General features: G+C 31.1%; 2 protein-coding genes across 2 annotated transcripts; both read left to right on the plus strand.

Moving 5' to 3' along the window:
• Positions 1-7,753: 7,753 nt before the first annotated feature.
• Positions 7,754-8,116, plus strand: LOC146885730 (uncharacterized). The gene has a single exon (XM_085675066.1). The coding sequence runs from the start codon at positions 7,754-7,756 to the stop codon at positions 8,114-8,116; it is 363 nt and encodes a 120-aa protein (XP_085531192.1).
• An 11,875-nt stretch (positions 8,117-19,991) lies between these two features.
• LOC114192580 (low affinity inorganic phosphate transporter 1-like) lies at positions 19,992-21,791 on the plus strand. The gene has a single exon (XM_028082342.2). It carries the CDS (start codon positions 20,117-20,119, stop codon positions 21,701-21,703), a length of 1,587 nt encoding a protein of 528 aa, XP_027938143.2. The 5' UTR covers positions 19,992-20,116; the 3' UTR covers positions 21,704-21,791.
• The last annotated feature ends 1,091 nt before the right edge of the window (positions 21,792-22,882 follow it).

A 22,882-nucleotide genomic window follows, 5' to 3' on the forward strand; every position in this document is an offset into this window, starting at 1 on the left:
TCATCAAAATAATCTGTTTTGCAGGACAATGCTGAAGTTAAGGAGGCTATGTGGTATCTGGACAGTGGCTGCTCTAGACACATGACAGGTGATAGCTCAAAATTCAGCAAAATTTCATACAAAGTAAGTGGACATGTCACGTATGGTGACAACAACAGAGGCAAGATTCTTGGTTCTGGAAAGGTAAAGTCATCTTCAGCTGTGGAAATTGAGGATGTTTTGTTGGTGGATGGGCTTAAGCACAAATTACTTAGCATTAGCCAACTTTGTGATAAAAATCTGAAAGTAACCTTTGAAGCTCATCACTGCTTAATCTGTCATGCATCCACAAATGAACTGGTTTTTGTTGGAAAAAGGATTCAGAACATATACATGGTGGACTTTGAAAACACTTCTTTTGATTCAATTGCATGCCTCTTTGCTAAAAATAATGAACCTTGGATTTGGCATAAAAGACTTGCACACATACATATGGGTCACCTAAATAAACTTGTGTCAAAGAAGTTAGTCATTGGATTGCCTGATATAAAGTTTAAGACAGACAAGCTGTGTGATGCATGCCAAAAAGGTAAACAAGTAAAAACATCTTTTAAGTCAAAACTGCATATCTCCACTTCTAATCCATTAGAACTGTTACATATGGACTTGTTTGAACCTTCTAGAACCAGAAGCCTAGGAGGAAATTACTATGCACTTGTTCTTGTTGATGACTATTCTCGCTTTACTTGGACTTTCTTTATCTCATCTAAGAGTGACACCCTTCTCAGTTTTTAGGAAATTTGCCAAAATTGTTCAAAAGGAGAAAGACTTGAAAATCAAATCCATTCGAAGTGACCATGGGGGTGAGTTTCAAAATGAGTCTTTTGAAAAGTTTTGTGAAAATCATGGTATCTCACATAATTTCTCAGCCCCTAGAACGCCACAATAGAATGGCATGGTTGAGAGAAAAAATCGATCTTTGGAAGAGTTGGCAAGGACAATGCTCAATGACAACTCTCTCCCAAAGTACTTTTGGGCAGATGCTGTAAGTACAGCCTGCCACGTACTGAACAGGGTGTTAATCATGCCTATTTTGAAACTTACTCCCTATGAGATCTACAAAGGTAGAAAACCTAACGTATCTTACTTCAAAGCTTTTGGTTGCAAATGTTTCATACTAAATAATGGAAAATCAAATATTGGCAAGTTTGATCCTAAGGCTGATGAAGGCATCTTCTTAGGTTATTCCTCCTCTAGTAAAGCCTATCGTGTCTATAACAAAAGAACATTAACCATAGAGGAATCCATTCATGTTGCATTTGATGAAAATATTGATAATCACGCAGCTAATTCCTCTGAGTCAAGAAATAGTGCAGAATTAAATGACACAGGTGCAAATTTGACACAACCTGAGCCTAAAGCAGCAGCAGATTCATCACCTGGAGCAGTTGAGGCTTCCACCTCTGCAGCAGATTTACCCGCTGACTGGACAGTGCCCAAAGATATGTCTCTTGACAACATCATAGGGGATATTTCTAAAGGCGTTTCCACACGCAGGCAGCTAGGCCAGTTCTGTCTAAACGTAGCCTTTATCTCCCAACTTGAGCCAAAATCAGTGAATGTTGCTCTCAAGGATGAACACTGGTTTTTAGCAATGCATGACGAATTGGATCAATTCAAGAGAAATGATGTTTGGGATCTTGTTCCAAGAACTCAATCACAGCAAATCATAGGCACTAGGTGGGTCTTTCGCAACAAGCTAGATGACTCTGGTGTGATTATCAAGAATAAGGCTAGATTGGTAGCCAAAGGGTACTGTCAAGAAGAAGGGATTGATTATGATGAGACCTATGCTCCTGTAGCACGCCTTGAGGCCATCCAAATTCTTCTTGCCATCTCATCCTTACTCAAATTCAAGCTCTTTCAAATGGATGTGAAGAGCGCTTTCCTAAATGGCTTCATTAAGGAAGAAGTCTATGTGGCACAGCCCCCTGGATTCACAGACTATGAGTTTCCAGATCATGTGTATAAGTTGAAAAAAGCTCTCTATGGACTTAAGCAAGTCCCTCGCTCATGGTATGAGAGGCTAAGTGAATTCCTGATTCAAAACAGGTTTCGAAGAGGGCAGGTGGATTCTACTCTCTTCATTAAGAAAGCCAACAATGATCTACTATTTGTTCAAATTTATGTGGATGACATCATTTTTGGTTCAACAAATCCTCTTCTTTGCAAAGATTTCTCAAAAACCATGCAAGATGAGTTTGAAATGTCCATGATGGGGGAGCTGCACTTCTTTCTAGGACTCCAAATTAAGCAGGGAAAGCATGGACTCTTTATCCATCAATCTAAATACTGCACTGAGCTACTAAAAAAATTTCACATGGAAGCTTGCAAGGAATCATTAACCCCTATGGCTACAAATTTCTATCTAGACTGTGATGAAACAGGGCCTGCAGTGGATCAGACTAAATATCGTGGAATGATCGGATCACTTCTCTATCTCACAGCTAACCGTCCAGATATTATGCATAATGTGTGTGTATGCGCCAGATTCCAGTCTTGTCCCAAAGAATCTCACCTAACTGCTGTCAAACGCATCTTTAAATACCTTAAGGGCACTAGAAATCTGGGTCTGTGGTATCCTCATGGCTCAAATATCTCCTTAGTAGGGTACAACGATTCAGATTTTGGTGGTTGCAAAACTGACAGGAAGAGCACCAGTGGAACCTGCCATCTCTTAGGTGGTTCTCTAATCTCATGGCACTCAAAAAAATAGGCCTGTGTTGCTCTGTCCACTACTGAAGCAGAATATATAGTTGCTGGCAGCTACTGTGCTCAATCTATTTGGATTAAGAACCAGCTTGAGGATTATGGCATTCACCTCAATCACATTCCGTTAAAATGTGACAACACCAGTGCAATTAACCTTACAAAAAATCCAGTACTGCATTCCAAGACCAAACATATTGAAATCCGCCACCACTTTATCAGAGATCATGTATCCAAGGGAGAGTGCAAGGTCGAGTACATTGACACACAACATCAACTAGCAGACATCTTCACTAAACCTCTGGCCAGAGAGAGGTTTTACACTCTTCAAAATGAATTGGGTATTTTGGACATCACTTGCTCTAATTAATTCTGTCTACTTAACTGCTGTTTGTGTGTGTGTGCCATTCTTGTCTCTGCTGTATGTGTATTACCTGTCACACTCAACCTTTCTAATACAATTAAGTTCAATCTTAAGTCACATGCATACTTCATATATGTTTAGCATTCTTTTTCTGGTTTGTGCATCTGCCTGTATGCCTGATTTGTTCAAACTGTATAGTTGCTTGCCTAACCTTGGTCCTAATCCATTATCGTGCTTTGTCTAAAGCCTAGTTTAAGTTAAGTTTTGCATCACATAGTTACTACTTAATTTCTTAAAAGGAGCTCGCTAATCCATTAGGTAAGTAAATTCCCTACTCTTAATAGCAGCCTTAACTTTTGCACCTAGGACCCTGGCACTTTTTAATCCCTCAAAAACCCTAGGTCCGCCCCTTTTCCCTTTCCCTCTCCACATCTGCTCCGCCGTCACCTACCACCCTACACCACTCCGCCATGGCATCCTCCTCTTCCTCTCGCAAACGTGTCAAGCGCATGGCCACCAAGCAACGGGATCCCGATATTGATGGCTGGATCAGTGACCACGACGCTCAAGAACACTTCAATGAATCCTTCCGCAATCGCAAAATCATCAACCACAAGCACGTTGAATTACCCTTCTTTCACAATCACGGCTTTACCTTCCCAGAGCTTATCTCCTCCCAACACCTGGACACGTTCGTTCAACTCACAGGTGACATTTACCCCAATTTGGTTAGGGTTTTCTACGCAAATCTTGCGTGTCAAGACGATCTCCTCATCTCGCGCGTCAAAGGGGTAGACATTTACCTCACTACAGATGTTTGGATCGACATTGCTGGCTTCCGCATCTCTGGCATTCCAGCCCATCGAGGGTTTCCTGGGCAAATCGCTTGGATGTCTACCAGGGTTGCTTGAGGGATCCCAAAGCCAAACGCGACTACAATATATTCCGCGCTGGTGGGATGAAAAAGGATGAGCGGGTACTCGCATTCTTAACTGCCTGGATTCTGGTTCCCCGCCACGGCAACCATGCTCAACTCACAACAGAGGACGTCTTCCTTCTCCATGCCTTCAAGTCAAATATTCTTATAGACTGGTCTGAGGTTATCTCTGATACAATGCAGAAAGCCATCAAGCTACCCAACTATCCTCGAGCTCTACAAAGTTGACTTCTCTGGCGAGGCTTCCTACACTCCAAATCACACAAGTCTGATTGGGGCAAATGCCCTTCATCACATGGGAATGTCCTTTAGGGGCAACGCCTGGCGCTTCAAGGATGAACCGGATAGTGACCCTGAGGATGCTGCTGACGCCTCTTCCTCTGCCACCAGGACTCGTTACGAGCAGAAAATGTTGCGCATGGTCACGGCTCTTTTTGATCAGCATCACACCTGGACGACAAAACTGGAGTCCATTGAGCACCAGCTAACCTTTGTTCAACAACAACTGGCTCAACTCAACACTGGTCGTGCCTCACATACTCCTGAAGCTGCTGTGGACACTGTAGAAGGTAGTGAGAGTGAGCAATTTGAGGATGCCACTGACGACGAATAGCTTAGCCTTCTACCCACACACATCTACCTTTTGCGTACCATCCTTCATAACTTCAATCTGTAGCTCTTGACCTTAGGATCCTAGTAGTCCTAGCAGTGTGTGTGTTTCCTTTTTGCAGTTATCCTAGCATCATAGCTTCCTTAGCCTAGGAATATTTTGGTTGGGACTGTAATGTGTTATATATTACGCTTACTCTGGATGTTATGCACAGTTATTATCTTGGTTGTTATGTATTAACTACTGCTGCATCTTTTACTTTGCTGCGCTATTTAGTTGTTTTCTTTCCCTGTCCCATATTGAATATGTCTTTTTGCTACTGTCCAAAAAGGGGGAGATTATTTTGCCACTACATTGATAGGCTATACTGATAGGGGAGCATAAAATGAAAGTGATATCTGTTATATGCCTATGTTGTTGTTTGCCTTGTGTGCCTGTACTGTGTACTGTTGTTGTTGTTTACTTAATGTGCTGCAGGTAGGCTTATCACAGTCCATGTTTTGGACATCATCAAAAAGGGGGAGATTGTTGGAAGGGGGAGCCTTTCATCCATAAATGAAGAATAATTTTGATGATGTCTACTGATCTAGGATAAAACATAGCTTGGTCCAGTTAGGATATGCATTAGGAAATTAGCTTCTCTTTATCAAATGTATTTCAGGCTTGCTGTGTAATTCTGCATATGATTAGTTTTTTAATTAATGGATTAGTTGTGATTATGGTACAAAGTAAGTGAAAATATACTCACGATAATCGATTAGGTAAATTGCTAATCGAATTAGTGACAACAAAAACCTTTGTATAAAAGCTGTTTTGGAATCTGTTTTGGGTCAGGAAAAATCAGAAAGATCACGCAGTTTTCATTTTGAGATACAGCCATCTGAGAGACACAAAGTTTCAGAAGATTCTGCAAGATAACTCAAGTACAGATCCAAGAAGAATTGATGGTTGATTCTACCATGATGGATCTTGTTTGATTCAAGGAGCATCAAGTCAAATCTGCACAGCTTAGGTGTATTCGTTTCTTGTTTTGTTTTTTGTATTTTTTATTACAGTTGCTTCAGTGTTTGAAGTGTGGACCTAGGTGCAATTGTGTGGATGCATTGCTCCTAGGGGGAGTTCTTGATTGTTGAATCAAGTTCTTGGGTTTTGGGGATTAGAATTACATAGGTGTGCTTGTAATTCTTGGAACCTTTCTGTTTAGTGGAATCCTCCTAAGTGTGTTACTTAGGAGAAGACTGGATGTAGATTCGCCTTGAATCGAACCAGTATAAATTGTGTGTCTTGATTCCTTCTTCTCTCTCTTAATCCTTTTTGATTGATTTAAACAGTCCATTAACCCAGAACTGTGTAATTGATTAATTGAGCTTTAAAACCTAAAGATCTTTCCAAGATTCATCTTAAACCAGTAAAAGCCTACTAATCAACTCAGATCCCCTTGTGGTTAAGGTGATTAGACAAATCTATTTTAACACTCTTTACATTTTTTTATTGTCTATTTTTGTATTTTTATAGAGTCTACTTAATAATTTATATATCGTTCATTATCTTTCTTATTAAAAAATCAACTATTACATTTTTCTACATTATCTATTAAATATTTTATTTAAAATTTTGTTTAATTTCTTAATTTTAATTAACTCGATTTTAATATATTATTTAAAATAATTATATACAATATATTTTGTTAAAAAATATATAAATAATTTAAATAAATTTTTATCATAAAATTAATTAAAAATTTATTTAGTTTTATAAAAGAATTTATTAAATTTAATTATATTTTTTAATTTTTAAATTTTTAAAATCTCGTGTCCCGTGCATTGCACGGGTAAAAGTACTAATGTAGTTAAAAATGAGAATAAAACACAAGAGTAATAGAAAAAAAATTGAATAACATAAATGATAGAGTTAAGATACATTATGTCCAACCCTCTTGAATAAAGGAGTTAGTTACTTCTATACATTGTCAACACTAGAAAAGAATAATGATGAATGTCTCTAGCTTCCCAAATGAGTCCTTGTCTCTCCTTTTAGATAATGTTTCCCTTCTAAAAAAAATCAAATTGTCTCTCCTTTTAGATCATGTTTCCCCTCTAAAAAAATAAAATTAATTATGTAAAACTCTCTATTTATAAATTTTCCAAAATGTACGGGTTGAACCTGAATTTTGTACTTTATTTTGTACTTGAAGTAATGAACTATGTTGATAAGTGATTTTGCTAATTTATTATTTAATCTCTCGTGATTTTCACTTATCTGCAAAATTTTAACCCAAATACTTATCTTTTAAAATTATTAAATAAAAACCTTAGTTATTTAAAAAGATAACAATCAAAATACGAATCAAAGATAAATTACTTTTCTTTTCTAAATTTATCTGTAAATTCTTAAAAATCTTTTATGATTATCATGTATATATACTGAATTTTTAAAGAGACTTTTATGATTATTTAAAAAAAAAATCACTCTAAAAGCGTATGGTAATTCTTTGTATGTATTATCATGTTTAGTTTAGTTTGAGTTTTGAGCTGATCAAATTTCAATATGATTTGATTTGAAATCCTTATTTATTGAAAAACTTATAAAAGTCGATAATTTGTTTTTTCTAAGAAACAATAAATACAAATGGATATTAGTTCTTATTTTATTACATGATAGAAAAATGAGTACAAAAACCGATAAAAGAGAAGAAAAAGTTCCTCTTCTTATGAATTATCATGTAATAATAACTAAAAAAATCACTTCCTCCACTCTCAAAGTTAATAACTTATTAGAATAAAATATAATTAAATATTATCGATAACTTACAAAGATAGTTTTAGAAGATGTTATTTTTGATAGCATATAATGTTGTCCAATTGATCATGATTGATATTCACATTAACTCCAAATAATACAATAATCTATATTTGATATTGATATTTAATACTTTTTATGGAAAAGATTGAAAAAGATTGCAGAAGGATGGGAAGTTATTCTAGAAATAAATACTACAAGTGTATATATAAGCAATGGTATGGTAGAAATGATAAATGAAATCAGAATAAGATTGAAAAGAAAAGTAGCATTGACATAGAGATTTGAAGAGAAGATGGGGGAGAAAAAAGTTTTTGGTGTTTTGATGTTTGTTATGGTGTATGGTTTGGCAGTAACAAGATTGAGTTATGGTCAAATTCCTGCAACATGCAATGGGGATGAAAAGCTATTGAGCTATTGTGGATTGTATTTGATAAATAATGTAGCTAATCCATCTTCTGATTGCTGCAATGGAGCATCAGATGCATTCAAAAGAGCCATGGCTGTTCCTAATGGACAAGGTATAAGAGATATTTGTAACTGTCTTAGGGTTGCAGGATCAAATCTCCACTTTCATCCAGATAAACTTGTAAGCCTTCCTACTGCATGTCACATTCAACTTTCATTTAGTATGGACTTATGTGTATCTGGTCCCTGATTTATATCCTTATTGTAACTAACATTTCATTCACTCATAATAAAACATACTTTAAATATTACACTTAAATATCTTTTCAATTTCCATATTTTTTACCTTTGGTTTATTTTTTATTTTCTCATTTTGTTGCATCTTAACTTAATCGTTTATGTAATCATTTACTACTTGTTAATTTAGGGTTCAACAAAATTTTTAAGCAAGATATTGTATCTACATAAAATATATATTGAAGAAAGTTACAAAACTATAATAGAAATATTAATTAATGTTTCGCTAATATTTTAAGATGAAATTTAAAATAAAATAAAAACAAGAAATCAAGCGAATAGCGTCAGTCAAAAGTCGATGCCAAGAGGCCAACACTACAGTAATTCATATATATCGTTGGTTCAGTGTTAACAAGACAATCCATGAGAAAATCTTGGAGTTTAGTCTTAGAAAATGTTACTTTTGATGGCATATCGTGCAACTGATGTAGACGAGTAAAAGAATAAAATATTTATATAAATAATGTAATCTAGCTGACAATAATTGAATAAATAATTTAAAACATAACGCTAGTGTGGGTTATGCGATTCTACAATATTAAATCGTGCGTGAGATAAAAAATAACACTAATAGAAAATAATATTTCTAACGTAGCATGGCTTGACCGACGCTAAGTATGAAAAATAATTTAAAATATTAAATGGTTTAGTGGGCGCTAATAACAATTACATACGACTAGTAATATTTATTTGGTTCTATCCCCAAATTTCACCTGCACGAGGAATCACACAATTGTAAGAATCAATATAATCCAGTTAAGTCATGTTATCCATCCTGATGTCCTTTCAATAGATAATTAAACTACATTCATCTTTGATTGAGTCATAATCAAATTACAACACAAACAAGTTTATAAAAGCCATGTAATTGTAGATAACACATCAAAGTATGAAAAGTTACAAGTCATAATTTGATTGCGATGTTCAATATACAAATAAGCCTACTAACTAAAATTGAAACTAGACCTGAGGAAGTTGATGTGATAATCACTCAACACTGAAAAAGTCCACTAAAATATTATTTGTGAAATGAAAAACTAACATGTAAGACATAAATATATAAAGTGCAAAAGTAATGTACACTCTATAATTGAGCAACACAAGTTGAAGGAAAGACTATATAAAATTGAACTAGGGAATCAATTATACAACACAAGAATGCCAGAATAGCTATATAATACAAAGCAAAGGGAGATTTCGATCCCTTACCAGATACTCAAACCAACGATATATCGTGCCTAACACAACACCTGGGAAGCTCAATCCAACTTCAATCCAACTGCTAAATCGTCTTTCACAGTGTTAGGGCTCAATTGGCTTCGAATATATAAATAATAATTCTAATATTTCTATTAATGATAATAATAATATATTAATAATTAGTTGTAGTAAAATAATATTGTTGTATTATTAATATTTATAATTAAACTTTTGAATTATATCTTATATTAAAGGGTTAAATATAATTTTGGTTCTTCAACCTTTAGTGAAAATTGGAATTAGTCTCTATTAAAACCCTTGAATCAATTTAGTTCCAATTTAGTCCCTCAAATCTGTATGTGTGTAGATTTAGTTATTTTAAGCAAATTTTGTTAAGTTTGTTTGACGTTTAAGACATATTTCATTATAGTATTTTAGGTAGTTTAAACAGTTGAGATTTTGATCACCATCATCATATGCTCATATTGAGCTCTTTTTTCAATTGAAACCGTACCATTCCTTTGTTTGTTTATGTTCTAAAAGAATGGTGTCAAGTGTTGTGAGAGAGAGAACAAACAAACAACTCTTTCAATGGCTACGCACGTTTCTTCGTTCTGACTTGGTGGATTCTACCCACTTTTACCTATTTTATTTTGGTTCACTACAAGAAACTGAAGTTCCAATCACGTATATGGAAGAAATGAGTGAGCATAATCAATAACAATCATCAGAAATAAAAGGGGTCAAACTAGATACATGTTCCAATCCAAGTTTCATTTTCTAACCAAAACAAAATTTTACTGTCGGTCTCTAGTTTTAAAATAAATTTTCTATTCTATTGGTTTAGACGACAATGATAAAAAAATTATATTCCCAATATAACAACCAAAAAGACCATATTCATGGCAATAAAATACCATTATACATAAGAGATAAATTAAAAAAAGCAATAATTGAAAATAAGAAATTATTAATTGATTTTATAACTGTGTATAAGAAGGACAACTACGCCTGTGCATTGAAGCTAAACACTTTAGATGGACAAGGTCCCAATCCTAAACCCCTAACACGTCTGAAATGTTCTTGAATTTTGAAAGCAAAAGCTAAGGAATTGGTACTTGATACATCTTTTTGATTGGGATGTTGATAATTTTGATTCATATAATTGGATTTTTTCCTATACAGAACCCGAGAAGAAACTAATTAAAATAACATGAATTGTGGATGATAATTATTGAGTTTATTAGAATCAAACTTACACCAATTTCCCTTGCTTCATCACGAACAAATGTTCCATTAGCATGCTTGTGGGTGGTTATACATACCTCTCCTCTACTGACCTTTTGGTCACACTCTTTTTCCTTTAGAATTAAAGAAAAATTTTATGACACAATTCAAAAAATTAAAACATAAATTTCATTTGAAGATATGTGGTATTGTCACCATTACATCTCTTTTCCTTGCAAGGCTCTTAGATCCACCTGTGTGAGCAATGGTTTGCTTTGTCCTATTGTTTTTATTTTTGAGGGCATGGTCCTAATCATCAATGTATAAAAATTAATAATAATGAATTAAGGTTGATGAAAAAATCTTTCAATTATACCTTTGTTTTTGAATTTAGACGATAATCGATAAAAGAAGCTCATTGGTCTTTATCTATTCCTTTTAGAGCCATTGTGATCAATTCATCTCTAGTACGTGTACCACCATATTACTTATAATTAATTTTGTAATTGAAATCATAAATAAATGTAATTACTATTTGTAATTATTAATAATAATATTATTATTAATATTATTTGTAATGCTAGTAGTAAAATTATAATCAATATTAGTATTATAATAATAATAATATTATTATTATTATATGTTACTATTAATATTATTAACATGATTAGTAGTAAAGTTATTACTCTTATTAGTAATATTAACATGTAATATACTAATTTTGTTATTATATACTATGGATACGAGAAAAGAAGTACTAGAAAAATATTATTATTAGTAGTAGTATTATTATTATCACTATTACTGATAATGTAAAGTCCTCTTATTTCAGCCCCAATCTTTAAGGGCTGCCCCAAGGTCTAATGGGACTAAGGGTTGGCCCATAGGGAGCTAAATGACCCAAGACCTGCCCTAACCCACTCATTCATATCATTTCAGAAAAATAGTTTTCCCTTACTTCCCCTTTGAGCAGGTGTGAAGCTCTGCTAGGTTCAGCCACTATTTCTCATCAAGTGAACTCAGACCAGTTCTCTACTCTTCGTAAGTCAGCTTCCAACTCATGTTCTTGCTCCATTCTGTTCATTCTTCGTAGTTCCAACTAGGGTTGTCTTAATGAACTCGTTTTAAGTTTGTTCCACTGTTTTCCAGCCCTCGAAGCTATTGCTTGAGCTACTGTTCGTCACGGTTCGGGTGTCGAAGTCCTCTGCTAACTCCTTTCCAAGTAAGGGAAGCTAGGGTTTATGTTTTTAAAGTTATTTTGCCGATTTTTGGTCTGTTGTATGGTTGTGATGCTTGAATGAGGTTGTTGGTCGAATAAAAATGTATGGTGTGCAAGTATGTTTGATTGATGTGGCGCTACTCTTTTTCTGCACTGCACACTTTTTGTAAAATGAGGATTTCTACTACGTTAACTGTTGGATCGAGCTGAAATTTTAACAGCTGATCCTTAACACATAATTATTGACTTTGACCGCTCGGATCTTTAATCGGAGCTCTGTAGTGAGAGCAGTTTTTATCGCAAGGTCACTGAATTTGTGTTGTTGACAACACTGCACACTTTTCGTAAAATGAAAGTTACTACTTCGTTAACCGTTGGATCGAGCTGATATTTTAACAGCCGATCCTTAACACATAGATTTTGACTTTGACCGGTCCGATCTTGAATCAGAGCTCTGTAGTGAAAGCAGTTTTTATCGCAAGATCGTTGTAGTTTGGTTGTTTCTCTGATCTCGAATGGTTATTACTGGCTTGAATCTAATTGTTATATTAAAAGCATGTGATAAATGATTATGCATGAGTAATGTGATTCATGGATTGTGGATGATGGATTTGGTATGAACTTGGCATGTGATTTAAATGAGATGGTTGGTATCAAGGAGACATGGTATTAATATGAAATACAAATATATATTCATTATTTGGGAAGAATGAGTTGGTATGGATTCAACATTTGGTTATGAATGAGAATGGGTTGTAAAGGTTGGCATGAGATATTATGTATGGTAAACATTACTTGATTGATTGAACATGATTGGTCTGTGGTCAGTGCGTAATTCCTTGAAATCTCTAGGTGGGATTTCAGGGTCGTGCTTCAGTGATCGGGATGTAATTCCATGGCCCCTATTAGTGGATGTCCATGGTGGTGCCCCATCTATATAATTTGGTAAGGATTCAAGGTAAGGATTGCATCCTAACACTCTAAGGAGTCAGTTAGTCTCACTTAGAGCAGACTGACTCTTGTGATGAGAGTAATAGGAGGCCTGAAATTCATTAAGGGTTAACCTTGTGTGTGAGGGAATTGATTCATTGTAACACTTGTAACACATAGCTCGGGGGTGAGCAGAGGTATCCACCACAAGTGCGAGCATCCGCTGAATCCGACCAGATTATATGTATCCGGATGAGTTGAGTCGAGTCCTAGTGTATTGATTGGGAGGTCATAACATGCTTGGATGATGTATGTATATTGGACTGTGAAAGTAGATTTGATTGCATGATAAAATCTTTTTGGCTCTAGCTTACCCTTTTGCTTGTTTGATTACCTTGTATGTTGTTCTTCTACAGTTGCGATGATCATCAATTTATTGATGGGAGCAGATACGAGAGGTACTCGAGGTCAACAGAGAAAGGATGGTTTCGCTGCACAGTCTACCTGTGTTGGACTTGATGTCTCTTTGGGCTTTTCTTTAGGGCGAAGGCCCGTGTATTGTATTGCCCCTAAGACTTTATTTCAAATATTGGCTTAGGTTGTAGGCATTGTAGTGAGCTTTAGTATTTCCTTTTAAGTACCTTGAATAACTGTAAGGAGTGACTTTATCGGAGCTTAGCTCTTTATATTATCCAGTGTAAGATTTCATTTAATTATGTTATTATTTAAATGGGATGTTACAGATAATAATATTATTATTATCATCAAGTATTATAATTAAGAACTATTATTATTATATTATTATTATTATAATTATTATCATGTCTGAATTTAAAAAATCGCATTCTGAAAATATTATATTATTAACCATCTTAATTATTATTACTATTTATATTATTTTTATTATCCATATTTGTTATTATTATTTATTATTAATATCATTATTATAATAAAATATAATTATTTTATTACTTTATTATCTTGTTATTATTATAATAAAATATAATTATTTTATTTTTATATTATTATTTTTATTACCAATTATAACTATAATTATTATCATTATCAGCTCTAACTATAATTATAATTATTACTATTATTATTAACTATAATTATTATTGTGGTTATTATTATCAACTATCATTATTATGATTATTATTACTATAAGTACTATTATCATTATTATTAATTATAATTATTTATATTATTATATTATTAAAATTATTATTATTAATAAGAATTATAATTATTATAATAGTTATTATTATTTTTATTATTATTTTTATTATCATTGTTTGATACACATTTTATTTTGACTTACTAGGTAGGGATCATGTTTTAATTGCTTGTCTTTTTTATTTGTTTTGTTGTTTATTTATTTTTTATTTGAACAATTATTTCAATTCAAAAAAATAGTTACTAAAATTAGTAAAATAATAAAATTAAAAAATAACAATGATTTAAGTTTAAAAAATAATAATTAAGAGGATAAAATTTAAAAAATAAAAAAGGACATCAAAGATGTTTATCTCTTTATATATGTAGTTGTATTATTATTATTTTTTTATTTTTATCACTACGCAATAGTGTTATTGTGTTATTATTATTATTATTATTATTATTATTATAGTTAGACACACATTTTACTTTTATTTATTACTGAATCATATATCAATTACTTGTACTTTTTATTTGTTTTGTTGTTTATTTTATCTCTATATGTTTAATTATTTGAATTAAAAAAATAGTTACTAAAATTAGTAAAATAATAAAACTGACAAATAATTTTTTATTATGAATTATTATTTAAATTTAACAAATAATAATGAAGAGGATAAAATTATGAAAACAAAAAGAGGATACATAAAATGTGTATATCTTTATGTATGTAGTTGTTGTATTATTATTTTTTTCACTACGGGATATTATTATAATGATATTATTATTATTATTATTTTTATTATAGTTAGACATACATCTTAATTTTATTTATTGGGATCATATTTAAATTATTTGTCTTTTTATTTGTTTTATTATATATATATATATAAATATAATTAAACTATTCTTTTAAAATTTTTATTATATTATTATTAGTATTTTTATCAGTTAAACTAATACAATAATAATTTTATTATTATTCTAAAAGGATTTGAAATAAAATAGAACTATAAAAACGTGCATAGTAAAATCAACTAACTGATATCAATTTTATTTATTACATTTAAAATTATAATTATTATCGCAACATGTAAATTTATTATTTTATTACTTTAATAATAATATTTAATAATATTATCTAATTTTTATGACATCTCATTGTATAATATTTTTGCAACTTTATTATTTTAATATACAAAATAAAAAAATATAATCTGTGTGTATGTGATTAGTGTGATAGTTTATTATAAAAGAAAATGGATAATGGAAGAAACAGTGTGGTGGATGGTGGAGTGGTAACAGGTTTTCTGGACTTGCAATTGGTCTGGAAAGGGGTGCGTCTCCGTCTCTCAACTTAAAAAGTTGATATCGGTGTGCTGGTTTGCATTTAGAGAAAAAAAAAATTATAAAATTTAACATGTGGCAGACATGTCTTAGTAGTCGTATAATAAGTACAAATGCACGGTGGCGGATCTTGATCAAAAATTTTGGAGGGGTCAGATTAATATAATTTTTTGATTATTTGATTGGATCATTAGTATAACACTTTAAAAAATAACTCTTCTATAAAATAATTGGATAGTTATATTGAATTATTAGTATAATGCTTGAAATACTTTTACTACTTCTATACAATAAATTCATTATTTTATTCTTCATCGATATATTTTTTTTTAAATATATTAAAAAATAATTTATCATAATCTAATAAAATATTGAGAGACATAAGTATTAGAAGAAAAATATATTATAATCAAGTCACAATTAAAAATCGGTTATAAAAAAAACACATAATACATGATTTTTTTTCTTCTATAATCATAAAAAGTAAGTATACAAAGCTCATGAGATAAAAAAATAAATTTAATAACTATTAAAGTAATATTTCATCATCAAGTAAGATAAGAAAGAGTTACATTTTTATTTTCTTTGAGAGAAATGAAGGAAACAGATGAGAAATGAGAACAAACATAATAAGTATATGTCTAACTTCATTTTTCTTCAAAAAAAACATATGATAGTGAGAGATGAGTACAATTTTGTCAAAATTTTAAAAGGCAATGACAGAAAAAAATAAAAAATATTTTAATAAATATTTGATTTAATTTCTCTTTTGGTTATTGTTTCCAAAAATATAAGTTGATCTTCCAGTTCTTTTAATTTCAATTTAGTGACAATTTTGATATTTTTAGACAAAAACAGATAATAGAAGACTAATTAAACCTAAATATTTTTTTTTTATTTTTTATTAACATTAAATATTGTATTTTATAAAATAAATGAAGAGACACAATTTAATTATCATCCATTTTAAAAATATACTATTTATAATATTAAAATTTTCAAAATTTTTAAAAATTAAAAAAATGAATATATAATTTTAAGAAAAATCAAAAATATTTGGGGGGCCTAGGCCCCTGCTCCTATGAGGCTCCGCTTATGCAAATGCATAATTACAACTATAATGCTGCTTGTCAAGTGAGATAAAATTTGATTATTATAAACAAAGGACTAAATTTATTATTTTAAAAAGTAAGAAAACTAAATATAATTAAAATTTTGAGTAGAAACTAATTATCATAATTTTATAATTATACAATTTTCAATAAAAATTATAAAATTATACAATTATAAAATTATAAAATTAATTAATTATAAATTTATAAAATTTTAAAATTATAAAATATAAAATTTTAAAATAATAAAATAATAAAGTGACATGGACTGACACCTCACTAAAGTAACATGACATATAATAAATGAGTCTCTAATTAACATAAAAAGTTAACATAGAATCAATTGAAAAAAATAAATTTACTTAGTACTCAATAGACTATACAAATTTATCAGGGACTCAATTAAAATTTTTTAAATTTTTCAAGGATTTCAAATATAATTAAACCTAAAAGAATTTCATTACTCAATAGTTAAAGACTTTATCAAATGCATGACTAAATTTAAGAGGCTATACATAAACATTCTTATACAAATTAATATGAACAATTTAAAGAAGACAACACATACAAATCTTATTCAAATTAAAGGAGACAACATGTATAATTCTTCAATAAAACCATCACTAATTTTCTTGGAGTAAAGCATTTCTCGGATAAATTTCTTTTTGAAAAATGTAAAGGACAAATCACAATGATCAAATAAAACACCAACATGTTTAATACATTTATATAATGAGAATATTTAATACATTTATATAATTAAAAGAGTACCTTGTGAGACGTTGATAGAGAAATGTAAGGTTTTGAAGACGAGATAAATATAAATAAATGAAGTCAAGTGAGATATATGCTTAATTGAAAGATAATCCAGATTGAAAGAAGTATAACATAAATGTTAAGTTGAAGACATAAAAAAATGACATGTATAAGTTTTTTGAAAGTATCAACATATAAATAATTGCATCACTTACGAAAAAATTAACCATGTGTTTAAACTAGGGATTGTAATAATTCCAAAAAATTGAAACACCTATTGAATTACTTATAATTGAATTTTCATCATTTATTAAATAAGTTGGAATAGACTAATTGAAATATTTTAAGTTTTAGCTTTTTTGTTTGGATAAATCAATTTAATTTTTTTTATGGTGAATTCAACTATTGAGTCTAAATTAACATAACTTTCAATTCAGTACGACTTATTTGGACATTTAGTTCAAGTTGACCTTTTGGCTCGGACCAACCTGACTCGAGTGATTTGGACCGACTCAATCTTTGTGTATTGAGTTTTATCTTATTCCATGTATTGTGTAAAATTTAAAAAAATTGAGATATATAATTTATACATTATTTATTTTTTCCTAAAAATCTTAATATATTCTTTTCATTTGTTAGTACCTTTAAAGTGAAAAAGAAAAGTTTTAATATATTTATTGATAGTATTATGTGAAATTTACATATTCGGAATTAACCTTTTATATATAATATTTTCTAGCTTATTCTCTTTCATTATTTTGCTTTATAATATCGAGGATTTAATTTTAATACATAAACATATAACGGAGTAAACCATAGAATCTAGTAAAAAAAAATGCAATTATATAGTTATTTTACTTTTTACATTGCATCATATTAAGAGTTCATTTTTTTTTTTAAATTAAGGATGATATAAAAAATACTTTAATATTTTATCAACACCTAAAGGTATTACTGTATTCATTTATGACAATTATTTTTAAGATAAGATAATCAAATCAATTTAAACTTTTTACAACTTATAAATAATATTCTGATATTAAAAGTATACAATTGGATGGAATGAATTCTTTTTTAGGAAATATTTTGATAGATTCATGTAGTTCTCACCCCTCCATTTAATGTACTCCCTTTTTTTAAGTGCATGCCTCAGTGAAAAATAACAACATCACTTATAAAAAATCGATAATAATAATTAATGATTGTTTAACTACTAAATTACGATAAAATAATTATTTTATTTTTTATAGGATGTGGTAATTCAACAGTATCTCTTTTCTTATATATTTACCACTAAAATCTCATCATATCTTTTTAATATGTTGTGTAGAGACTAATGATAATACTAACGTGAAATTTGTTATATGTATAAAAACTAATTGATATTTACTATTTTAATAAAATTAATACAAAATAATTTAATATACTAAATAATTAAGCCAACATTTTATTTCAGTATTAACCTAAATTTAAGTTTTCTCTGTTTTGTTTTGTTATTTGACTTTCATATAAAACTTGCCATTTATTTAATATTTTATAAGTTTTTAAAGTACGCTAACAATACCTGGATAACGATTGGATTTAGGATATGTTTAGATGATATTTTATATAGTATTTGAAAAAAATTAAAATAAGTTTTATAAGTTAAAATTAATTTATGTATAAGTTAATTTAAAGAAATTATTTTATATGATTTATTAAATTTTTTATTTTTAATTTATAGAAAAAATAATTTTAGCTTATTCATAAATTAACTTTAATTTGTAAAATGGTTATTTTATTTCAAAAGATCTTATTTAAAAACTAGTCCACAAACGTAATTTTTTATTTTCATCTATACGGATAAAAAGATAATTAATCTTAAAACAAAAATGATAGAGTAGTTATCAGGACTTATATTTCTTTAGAATTTTCACATTTTGAATTTGAATTTACTTTTTTTTTAATGTCACAGCAATGAATAAAAAAGAAAAAAAAATGTCATAAAATATAATTACCAATAATAAAATTAAACAAAAAAAAACTTAAAAAAAGAAAGTTAAAAATATAAACAGAATCCAAAATTCGAAATTTCAGTACTAATTTTATATTTAAAAATAGAGAATTAAAGATGTTTTTAAGGAAGAAATTTAATCTAATCATATTACTTCCTCATATACAAATATTTACTGTTTATCAATTGTAATTATGATTATCTTAATCTTTAACGAAATAAATGAGAAAGATTAAAAAAATAATCATATTATTATCATTAAATAATAAAAAGATTTAAAGATAAAGGATAAGATAGAATTGTTTCTTATAAATAAGGAATCATCTCTCATTCTACATCAAATTCCTTCGCTTCAAAAAGCTTAGAACCTTACTTACGTTTTGGTGATTTACGGTGTGCTACTCAGGTATGTATCAGGTTGTAATAGGAGAATGTTGTTAGTTGATGTAGTTATAGATTGATTTTAATGTATTAGTTTGATCTCTTTTCAGGAATAAATAAAGCCTTTTGCATTTAAATAGTGAAATCTATATACATCTTCATTTATCAGACCTTCTCTATTTGTCTTTTTGGTTTTTTCATTCTAAACATGCTCTTTTTTCACTTGAGTGAGGGTTTCCTTGCATCCGTTAGAATGCAGATAATGTTCTGCTTTCTTTAGGTTAATTGTGTCCTTGTTTTTTAAATTAGGGTATTAGTTGAGTTGTTGGTGATAATTTTTTTTTTTCTCTTTGTATATTATTTTTAATAATTTTATTTTATATTTTGAAAGATATTTTGAAAGGAAAGTGTCATGTGATTCAAAAATGAAATACAAAATTATCTCATTCAAAATTTAAAATCGGATCTATTTTATAGGGCTGTTGGTAACCACTAAAACTTTATTTCTCCATCATGTTTATTTATACATATTATTTTCTGATGTTAGGTATCGTGTGATCTTGTGAAGTTAAGGTCCTGAAAGATTGAAGGAGGAGAGGAAGAGAAGATATAGTTTTTATTGAGAAAAGCATGGGTGGGCAATCTGTGCATGTGCTTAATGCACTGGATGTTGCAAAGACACAATGGTATCATTTCACAGCAATTGTGATAGCTGGAATGGGATTCTTCACCGATTCTTATGACCTGTTCTGCATATCCCTCGTCACCAAATTACTTGGCCGCATATACTACACTGAAGGCTATGATAAACCAGGTTCTCTGCCGGCAAATGTTTCAGCTGCCATCAATGGTGTCGCATTCTGTGGATCTCTTGCAGGCCAACTTTTCTTTGGGTGGCTTGGTGACAAGATGGGAAGGAAGCGTGTGTACGGGATGACCCTTATGCTCATGGTAATAAGCTCAATCGCTTCTGGTCTTTCCTTTGGCAAAGACCCTAAAGCTGTCATGGCTACCCTTTGTTTCTTCCGCTTCTGGCTTGGATTTGGCATTGGTGGAGACTACCCTCTTTCCGCCACCATCATGGCCGAGTATGCAAACAAGAAGACTCGTGGAGCATTCATAGCTGCTGTTTTTGCCATGCAAGGTTTTGGAATTTTGGCTGGTGGCGTGGTTGCAATAGTAGTATCAGCTATTTTCAGTGCCCTCTACCCTTCTCCAACATTCCAGGTCAACCCAATTCTGTCCACAGTGCCACAAGCTGATTATGTTTGGAGGATGATCTTGATGTTCGGTGCAATCCCAGCTGTGATCACATACTATTGGCGCATGAAAATGCCTGAGACCGCCAGATACACTGCCTTGGTTGCCAAGAATACCAAGCAAGCTGCTGCAGATATGTCAAAGGTGTTGCAGGTTGAGATAGAAGCTGAAGCAGAGAAAGTTGAGGAATTGGAGGGAAGAAGAGAAAGGGGAAATGAGTTTGGCCTGTTCACAAAACAGTTCCTTCTACGCCATGGACTTCACCTTGTTGGAACAGCCAGTACTTGGTTCCTGTTGGACATTGCCTATTACAGTCAGAATCTTTTTCAGAAAGACATTTTCAGTGCTATTGGTTGGATTCCTGCAGCAAAAACCATGAATGCCATTGAAGAGGTTTACAAGATTGCAAGAGCACAGACCCTGATAGCTCTTTGTAGTACTGTCCCTGGTTACTGGTTCACAGTGGCACTGATTGATAGGATGGGCAGGTTTACGATCCAGTTGATGGGGTTTTTCTTTATGACTGTCTTCATGCTTGCCTTAGCCATTCCATACCACCACTGGACCATGAGCGGTAACCAAATTGGGTTTGTTGTCATATATTCATTGACCTTCTTCTTTGCCAATTTTGGTCCAAATGCCACAACATTTGTGGTGCCAGCTGAGATTTTCCCTGCAAGGCTGAGGTCAACATGTCATGGCATATCAGCTGCAGCTGGCAAAGCTGGGGCAATGGTAGGCGCTTTTGGCTTCCTCTATGCTCAAAACGCCATTGGACTCAGGAATACACTTATTATTTTGTCTGCCATTAACTTCTTCGGCTTTCTCTTTACCTTTCTCATTCCTGAATCTAAAGGCAAATCGTTGGAGGAGATGTCTGGTGAAGCTGAACAAAACGATACTCCCGCAACAGCATCACCGATGGAAGCCGGTCTTGAAGTCAGAACATCTGTCTAACTTCATCTTTAGTTTCTGCTTCTTTTAGCTTACAAACTCCTTCCAATTCTCTCTTTTATGTTCCTTTCTTTTGCTTTCTTTTGTAATACACACATTCAGTTTAAAGATGTTTACTTATGCTCTCAACCCTTTTGTTTTGTGCTTTCCTTTTTCATTTAACTCTATATATCAAAATTACTTCTCACGTATGTAAGACGCTATCCGGTGTGGTTGAGTTTCTAGTGTTCCATGACTTTTTCCCCACCTCCATTTTTCCATCATACTTTTTCAAACACCTTATTTTAAATCCTCATGCAAATCAGAGCTCCAAAATGTTTGCTTATTGCCCCCCCAACACCAAGACAAAGATATCTGAAATAAAATATAATCCTCACCTGTCATAGTTTAGCAGGAGGTTACACTTTATTTAGTATATATGTAATCAAATTCCTGCAGTTATCTCTCCATACTTTTTCTCTTGGTTCTTTCTCTTTAAGCTGTGAATTATTATTAAAGAAAGAAAATATCTTTTCACGGTTCATGTATGAGTGGAAATAATTCTTTAAATAACCATCTTATACCTGTTTTTTTTTTTTTTTAATTTCATATTGAATAATTAACTTTATATTTTAATTAAATATTAATTTAATATATTATAATTAAAAGTGGATTCATGTGTGTATCAGGAAAAAGAAGAGTAGGTGTGCATTCCTTTGTTGCCACAAGTCGATGCTCTCTCCACTTTATGTTAAGTGATTTGAGAACATGGTTTACTTGAACATCAAAATGGACATCAAACTTAACCTTCAAAACATGAAATTATTAAAATTAACAACATCATGATATAATTAAATTATAAATTCAACTTTTACATTCCTTACTTAAATAGTATTTTTAAATATATCTTCTTTAAAATTTTTAGGAATCCTCCTCTAACTAGAATAGCTAATAGGAAAAAAAATATACATATTGGTTTCAAACTATGCATTTCCAGCAATAGGGTCAAGTTGATAAAGTGCAGATTCTGAAACACGTTTCTTGTACTTGGCTATGAAAGCTTCAACTTTCATGTCAATATTTGGTTTAGCAACACTACCTTTATCATAATCACTAGGTCACACCCTAATGAACTTTAGAGAAGTCTTATTGTCTTGGTTTTCAATTCAAAGGTAACACAACTCATTTATACCAGAGGGAGGC

This window comes from Vigna unguiculata, chromosome 6, assembly GCF_037176805.1.
Source record: "Vigna unguiculata cultivar grain cowpea cultivar isolate G323 ecotype 2 chromosome 6, ASM3717680v1, whole genome shotgun sequence".
Classification (NCBI taxonomy): domain Eukaryota; kingdom Viridiplantae; phylum Streptophyta; class Magnoliopsida; order Fabales; family Fabaceae; genus Vigna; species Vigna unguiculata.